Source organism: Opisthorchis viverrini, assembly GCF_000715545.1.
Source record: "Opisthorchis viverrini unplaced genomic scaffold opera_v5_14, whole genome shotgun sequence".
NCBI classification, from domain to species: domain Eukaryota; kingdom Metazoa; phylum Platyhelminthes; class Trematoda; order Opisthorchiida; family Opisthorchiidae; genus Opisthorchis; species Opisthorchis viverrini.
Genome location: NW_008751670.1, coordinates 3636105 through 3645084, shown reverse-complemented (window position 1 = coordinate 3645084; position 8980 = coordinate 3636105). Strand labels below are relative to the sequence as shown.

The 8980-nt window shown below is 40.4% G+C and overlaps 1 protein-coding gene across 1 annotated transcript in view; it reads left to right on the top strand.

The window, feature by feature from the left end:
* Positions 1–4595: 4595 nt before the first annotated feature.
* Positions 4596–8980, top strand: part of T265_01370 (hypothetical protein) — a gene marked incomplete at both ends in the record, with an annotated part of 32535 nt that continues 28150 nt past the window's right edge. The window contains one exon of the mRNA XM_009165376.1: positions 4596–5185. Within this exon, the coding sequence (XP_009163640.1) occupies positions 4643–5185 (543 nt within the window). The remainder of the gene's footprint in view (positions 5186–8980) is intronic.

The following is an 8980-nucleotide window of genomic DNA, read 5'->3' as shown; positions in this document are numbered from 1 at the left end:
TCCTCACTGTGCCTGGTTGGAGACACTACAAGATATGGCTGCCAACCGATGTCAGTGGCGTTCTTGTTGTCAGTTTCTGTCCAGATTGCCTGAGGGAATGTGTGGAGGTGTAGGCACCTCGGAATGATTGTGTTAAGCTAGCACTAAGTCCCCCCCCATCCACCTTTATTCTTTTCTTTACAATAAGGCTTTCAAATAAGTCATGGCTGTACGGCAGTGAAGCATTGGTGTTGAGCACTGATGTCATGCTGTTGTTGATGATGATGATGATGCTTTGGTTGTCATGGGAAGAAACTTGATATTTGACGCCTCAGTGAGTATAATCGAGCCGACAGGTGAACTAGGAGGGCAAAAACTCTTTCTATTTAAATGAAACGAATTTTCGTACAAATGCAGTTATGAAGTCTCGTCTATAGTCCAGATCTTCGATAAAATTTCAGTAATATTCACAATGTGGTAAGATCAACACTTGCTGAGTAAAATGGAAGCAGAAAACCCGACACGGGTGTCAGCGAAAATAAGCGAAATTTACCAGGCCGAGTTTCTGTTCCAAGCTTTTTTCTCATTCCATGTTTGTATTCAATATTTTTTAGAAATCCATTTTGCGATGTAGATTTTTGTGCATTCAGAATCCTCTTTGTGTTCAAAGACACAAGAGAAATAACGGCACGAACCAACGATTTCGTCGACCTACTGATACCACAGCAGTAGCTTAACGGAAACGGAAATTCCATGATATCAACCAACCAGTTCTGTCATTTCCTCTTGCCCTCAGATTTTTCATTAATGCCAGGAACATTTGTGACTATTCCGATTTGAATAATAGGTTATCCTAGAGACTATGCTGGGTTTTATGGGGGAAGATATTCTTCGTTCAATTAGAATTATCCATAACAGTGTATTTTTCCAAGTGCACAAACACACCTGTAATGTCTGATAAGGAGTATTTCTGCAACTGACCTGAATGTACTTTAGCCGCCCGTATCACTGTTTTCCTGAAAAAAGGAAACGTTTACTCATAAATAGTTCGAGCCCTCATTTGATGATGAGTGGGCTCGAAGTTAGCTAAGGAATTTAGTTGAGAATCATGAGAACACTCCTAAGTGGGCGTGTGTAGCAGAATTCTAAGCGCACTTGCTGCTTTGAGCATGCACATCTCATGACCGGACTAGTTGGGAACACATAGAATCCATTCTTTTCCCACAGAAAAAAATCCTTCCATTGCTGTGCTTCGATTTTACCCTTACGGATCAATGGATGACCTACCCTAACCATAGTTCCCTGCTTCTTTTTAATGCAAAAACTTTGGCAAATCTTACTGCTTGCAACCGATACGCTTTAATCATAACGAACTGCGTTCTGCAGTACAAAATTATGCAGCCTCTGATTGACAATCCACCGTTGATGGACAGCTATGACTCCCAAGGGCTTTTCTGCTTCACGCGATAACGGTTTGCCTAAAACAACAGAATCAATCTGCAAGGATGGAAACTGGTTCCTTGTAAAGTGCTGTTCTATTTTGTTGAGCTTTGTAAAGCTGAACAAAACTTTACAACCCAAATTAGCCTCAATGTTCAAGTTTTGTTAACTTAAGAGTCGAAATTATCTTGAGCCGCTGGAGGGAAAACGTACTGTTTGCAGTATGTTTGTGTGTTAACCGAAAAAAAATCAGTGGCAGTGTGACGTAGCTGTTTTTCGGAACACTTGAACTGATTATTCAACTGAATGGAGTAATATCAAGAAAAATGTTTATTTAGCAGGATGCCAACTTAGCTATTGAGGAAAAATTCTCGATAGCCTTCCACTTGTTTCAAAAACGACAGATTTATCTCTGGTGCTCCTAAGTTTCACGTTCACATTGACTTAGTTTGCAAGCATATGTCTACTTTTGCTTGAAAGTATCTACACCTGAAAGTCAGAAGATGGTCGATTAAATCAAAAGCTGCATCAACAAAACGACAATCGGTACTAAAGGGCATTTAGTTAAATGTCCGATGGACTTGTCATTGAGCAATGCTCGAAGACTAAATCCACTTCCCGAGGATGTGACGGGTGATATCGTCTCTGGAAGAATGTACCGTGTACGTCTAAGGCATGATTACTTTTTCATGTAACTGAATGTATAGGTTCAGTTACTGTGTTGAAATATACACGTTAGCCCTGCAAATACGTGGCGAATAGAAATATGATCATCCTTGTAAAAGTTTCTTTAGCTACAAGGCTTTTACCTGTTGAAAAATGTTTGACCTCTGAAATGAATAAGGTTTATTGAATTCATGATGATTATTTTGCTTGCGAGGTAGAAATGGATCGTGTTCACGAAAACCGATCGAGAGTCATCAAAAGTTGCCACATTTTCAAAACGCCCACTCTCACTTCAGACTTGTACACCCTACCCAAACCTGATGTAACCTAAATGCCCCGTATTATTATTTGTTTGTCTGTGTTGGAAAGAAGACTATTGAGTTTTCGAGATTCACATTTAATGCTGTGACCTCTTACGACTTTACGTTGCATGTGGAAGAGGTACGAATTGCAATCCAGACAAGTTCCAAATAAGTGCAAAAAACTTTATGTGGTGTTCCTTTAAAATGGTCGCTAAAACAAATTTTGTTTTTGTAGCGTTATATTACGTTACTTAGAGCCACAACTCTCACGTCTCCGGAAGCTGCCTTAGCTTCCACGTGTATACGGACTTTGTGACTATGTGTTACGCACTCTCGAAAGCGTCTGTCGTCCTTGAAGTGCACAAGTTAGCCTTACAACCAGGCATTTTTTGTGAGTAGCAATGGTCTCATTTGATGATTAAAGCAGATTGAGTTGCTCACATGATGAACTGTTATTATTGTGACTTACTCTTCACGAAATCATTATTACAGTTGATAGTTGGGTGTCATGACATGAAAACTGATCGGAACTTTATCGAATAGGTGTCCTAAACAGTAAAACGTCCTCATATAGCTGAAACCCAAACAAATAATCTGCATGATCAAGACAGCTTTTTTTTCGCAAGGCTACACGTCACACCATTTGCTTCACAATTTGATAGGATGGGACGCTGATCAATACAGTGCCGCATGAGTGTTCTGGTCAGTCAAGATGGCTTCATTATAGACGTAAAAATTTGGGCGTAACCTGATTGGTAACATGCTAGGTGTGCGAAATACGTTCACAGGCAAAGATAAGTCTGTGATCGGATGAAGAAAACTTCAGTTTTCAGAGACCGCCCATTCTTATTTAGGCCAAAAGGATCAAGAGAGATCAAATAACTGATCGCGTAGTTGGAAAGCTCAGACAACTTATACAAGGTCATGCAAAAACCGATCATTTTCATGGATTAGGTAATTTTGTTAGGGTATAAAACATTGGATTGTTCACGGGTTTACAGCACTAAAGCCATTCACACTTCCGATGATTTATGAGGCATAAAGAAGGCTGGAATTTTTCATGAGTGTTTTATTGGATCCGACATGTGTTGCTTGCTAATCAGGCTCTACCTTCTTGTGATGTTAACGCTAACAGCTCCGAATTACCCACTGAATGCATCAAAAATTCAATCTAAGACTCAGGGTTGAGTGACATGATAGATCCCTGACTACACTGAGGTCAATATCATATTACTTCCTATTAGCGCGCAATATTCTTCCAGGGTGTTTCATATTCAAGCGCGAAAAGAACAGAGTTTTATTAATCGGTTACTCGGGGTTTCAGAGTGATCATCAACCGTGAAATACAAGAAGAAACAACATGTTATTTCCAGCTCCAAATGGTGTCAACCTCAGTCAAAACTGTGTTATGATTGCCTTGTAAATAATGCCATATCAAGAAAAGGAAGTACTCCAATAACGTTCTATCCCATGTTTTTCTCATTTTCTGAATACGAGTACTCACTTACCAATAAGGCATTTTTTCGAAAGTTGAGCATTTAAATTTCACTTGTGATACCTCCGATATCCGGAATAGTAGTAATGAGAGTTTTTGTGCCCACCTCCGCCAGTCTCTTTTCTCTTCAGTGCGCTTCATAAGCTGGTATCTGTAACTAAAGCAAAGCAAACTGAAATTCCTCGATTTGTCAATACACGATGATCACCAAACCTGGTGGTTGGAACACTCACTCCAACCACGACCGGATACCCTCAACAAACCACTCAAACTGCGTGTAAATGTTTTGCTTCGCAAAATATTCTTTTTCGCATTCAATTACAGTGCTTTAGCCGGTGTCACTTGGATTAGCTGAGTGTGGGAATGTCAGTCTTATTTTTACTGTGCCATCAACGGACCAAAACGTTATTCTAAAAAGAACATTCGAAACATGGTAATTTGCCCTCTCACTTTCAAGCAAATCTCTTATCCGCATTCCGACCCTAACCTGACTCTGTTCTGCGGTTCCGATGGCGTACAGATGTACCTTCTCGACATGCGGCCTGTCACCACGACGTTCGAGGTCGGGATGTACTAGTTCGACGGTGATTGGTCTGCGTTTTTCGTCCAAACAGCAGCTGAAGCACACATGCGAGAATTGCAACCCTGCGTCAGTTCGCACGTCAGTCTACCATTACCATTCTTGCGTGTGGAACGTAAAGCTGCTGAGTGAAGTCCACATCAAAATTGACCAGGATATTTTGGTTAGTGTGCCATCACAATGAGCAAAACGGTCAAAAAGTGGGAAGATGATCAGAGCGAAAATCCAGTTGAAATATGTACCCTGTTTCTCAACTATGTACACGAGTTTCCGCTTCCAAAAGAGGTCAAATCTCGTGTAAATTTGGACGATTTGAAAGTCAGTGACATTGATATGAGCCGCCTGCGCATAACAAACAAACCGACATGTCACGAAACCGATGCATCCGAACACAAGACCCCACTCATCCCGAATGGCCTACCTCAACAACCGGCAACAAATACAATGAAAAAGGGTTTGAAGAGTCATGTCATATTTTCTTCGACATTCGTAAATAATACTGGAGAGACGCAAACCAACCATCTGCGAACCGAACGCCGAACTACTGCAAGTTGTCGGATTAGTGTTCATAAGTCCGTAACCAAAGAGGGAAACTTCACTTTGCAAATCTCACCACCGGGATCCATTCTTGAGGCAAACGGTGGCTTCCGTCGAGAGATTCAGATGGGAAAAGAGAGGGAAAGGGTATTTGAAGAGGAACTTGTTTGGTCGCTGGACACAGAAGTAAGTACCTTCTTCGTTTGGAACTTGAAGAACTTTAGTAAATATATGGACCTTTTGTTTCAAACGGTAGGCATACCAGCAGCTAGTTTCGGATCTCTTCTGTTTTGTAGTCATCGGTATTCAGAACTTCGTTCTACAATTTTAAAGAACTAAATAGAAATTTGAGGGGAGTGAAAATAACGATGATTTGAGTATGTTTCAGCTAGATTATCCCTGATAAATTCAAAACACTGGAAGTTGTATTGCGATTCTGCTGTCTAACTGAGTCATCCTATTAAATAAATAGCCCTTTCTGGTTGTTTCCCAGCCTTACTTGATGATTAACTCCAATGAGATATTAAATAACTGGACAAAGTTACTTGTTACCCCGTAACTAACTCTATGTAGCTGCAAGTGAACCCGTGTATTCTTTTGATGGTCACTACAATGACACATCTTCAAAAGGTAACGATTGGTTTCCAAAATTCTAGAGCATTTCTCGTGTGAACAAGCAGACAGAAAACAGAAAAGTGGGTTCAGTTATATTATAAGATATAGGAAAATACGGGGATTGCGCCTGTCCGATGTGCCCCTGGAAGAACGAAACCGGTCGTAGGCTGTCGAACAGACTCCACCAACCTTATGAATAGTTCGCTGAATTTATGAAATTGCATTGTTTTAGTGATTCCGACATCTTAGCGAATTTGAATCGGAGTGAGGTGACTCAAAATGGATTTGGAATAGTCCGGTGGTTGATCAGTGCTTAAGTATTATGGCATTCTTAGATAAATTAGCGTCATTTCTCCAACTTTTGAAGGGTGACTGGGCTTCTCAACTTCCTCTGTCTCGTTTAATGCTTTATTTAAGATATTTGGTGGTAGTTTGGTATTCGCGAGAATAACGGTGATATAATATGGATAGAAGTTACACGGTTTGTTTCACCCTCTTCTAATTTCCAGATGATAATACCTAATAAAGCTGCCGGAACAATTCACGATCCTTCCCATATATGTCATTTTGTGTCTGATGACTTCCACATAATCACTGCTTCTTAAAAATAATCATAATTATACCAGAACAATAAGGATAACCCTTTGTTAATGTGAGGGGATATATGAGAAGTTGGGATTTTTTATGAATGAAGCCAACCTAAGATGAAAAGCCTGGCAGCACAGCTATTTCATCCTTATTGGACATCGTCATCAGACTCCAGGGAGTCTCGAAACCCGTCATCTGTACGCATACGGAATCAAGCAAACGTGTGGAGCAGAAAAGCACTCACAGTGCTGATCAGTGGCTCGTGAACGGACGTTCAATCTCCAAATACTAGTCGTGAGACTTTAGTTTAAAAACTACATGATATCTGTTTGATGGACAATGCTGTCGAAGAGTTTTCAGCAACCTCGTGACCAGTTCCCTTTATCGAAAGCATGCTGTGATATCCTGAAAATCGCGCCAACTAAACATGAGGCAGCCCTTGTGAAGCACATTCAGTTGAAGGATATCTTAAACGAGAGATTTGGTTGAGTCCCCCGTGAAAATCGAATTGATTTGCCAATGAGTGTATATGTCGAGTTGTGTAGCGCCTCTTTGCTTTTCTACATGGTTTGTCTTCATCTTCAAGGATGAAATCTCTAGTAATAAAGATGATACTTATGAAGCGAATGAAGTTGCCGAACATTTTTACTCATATGAAGAGTGCTTGTGGAATAAACTTATATCTAACAAGTACGTAATACAGGGTTTGTACCTTGAACTGGCTATTCAGAGAGGGCAGAAGATAATTTCCAAATGAATATGGAACTTCAGTTTGAAGTCCTTGGGAATCTGCTGGATGTAGGCGAACGGGAGGACATTCATTACTTGAGTCACTGCTGTAACGCTGTATGGAGTTGGTTTGTGTGCAGTGACTGCTCACAATGGCTGACTGATAAAACGCGTTCAGCTTAAGAGGCTAAAAAGCAGTAATTGTAGGCTCAGATGCTCATTCATTGTTATATCTTGCCTATTGTATCATAAACTGTATCATAAATTGGTCGAACAAATTAACTGTACGGCTCAATTATTGTTTTTGGAGCTCAAGTGCAGAAACGTTTGTTAATAACTTTTTGCGCTGACGCCTGGGGTGGCGAACCCTAGAACAATGACCACTTACTCAAAAACACATATTCGGATACGCAATACAACTCTGTTAAGTTACTTTAGAACTCCACTAACAATAGATTCAGCTAGGTTCCAGGTAAGTCTCCCTCTTCAAAACCAAAGTGGTATGCCGATGAGTGTATTTCCCTAAACTCATCCAGATCAAAATACGCTAATCAACTATCCTATAGCGTCCCACATTTCACGCCCCCCAGAAGTTCACAAATTTTTTTTGAAGGGACATATCTACTTTTTGTTGATGCTTCCGTTTAAGCGTCACATCCGCGAAACCTGTACAGAGCCGTTTTTGAGAACTTGCTGTTTGAAATAAGGCAATTACAAATAAAGTTTGAATAATTTGCAGGCTATAGATCAGAAGAAAAAAGGACCTATTGCCAGCCCACCGGTTATTCGACTCAAAGGTCCGAATCATGTCACTCTTCATTTCCGACTGGTTCTGATGTTGTTTCTTCTACCAAACAGGCAGGTTCTTCACCAGCGAAGTGAAATTCAAAGTTCTTGCTATGAGTAACCATGCCCGAAGTCAACTAACAGATTTGCCCTTTAAAACAGCGTAAATGGCGTTTCTAATTTATACTTCCGAACAAGGTGTCATCTGAGCTCCGAGGAGCTGTGCGCTGGGAAGGTCATGCGTTATTCTTCAAAAACAACAAATCTTGAAGAATTTTTTCTCTTATGCAGTTTTGGCGCAAGACACTTCCCATAAATTGCAGTTGACTGGCGAAAACACCAAGTAAAGCCCTTGAGTTTTGAAAATGGCATGGATTTATCCTTCTTGAAGAAATTAAACATCTGACATTCGATAAAACGATTAGGCTACCACGAAACTTAAGAGAATGAATCGACCACGTAACGCGATGCACAGCGAATGAGGCTGAGTGCGGTATTGAGCATGAGATTTTACGAATATTGAGCAAATCTACCATTTCTTTTCCTTCTTCGGATAACACATTTCGTTCAGAATATGTTTAAAGGGCGTAGAATATAATTAGGAGCCTAAAGTACAGAGAATGCAGTTTGGTGGTCGCTGTCATCCATCGTTTATTTCTGTCTCTAGCAGGGAGACCTAGCCGTGAAATTGAGGGTCCGCAGTATCTAGTTGGAGGCACAAATTGCCATAAAGAAAACTCTAAACGCATAATCACAATAACCATATGGCTAGAATATCAGCCATGAATGAAACAAGTATTTTTTATACATTTGCTCAAATTTCACGCAAATTCAACTGCGAATTTCGTCTATTCCTGAAAGGAAGCAGAAGTAGATTATTACGATGTGACTCGCGACCTTTTGTACGCATCTCTCGCGCCAGCATACTCAAGACGTTTACTGTCGAGTTAAACTAAGAGAGTAAGGTACGCAATCTGTAGTCCTAACAGTATGGATCAACAAATATATCTCGCTAAAAGAGCTTCAGTCTATCGCTGCATTATCACATTGAAAGACATTTGAATCTGATAGCTGTCCCGGAATCAAAGTATGCAGGAATCTAGACTGCCTGCTGCCAGTTCAAAACTGCCTGGTGAATATCACTCTGCAACAGTTGCACACTGAACCTCACAAAAGTATCATAGCATGGTAGACTTGTGTTATACCAATAGAAACTTAGTCCATCAGGATCATCAGCATCAGCATCATCATCAAAGAAAAGTC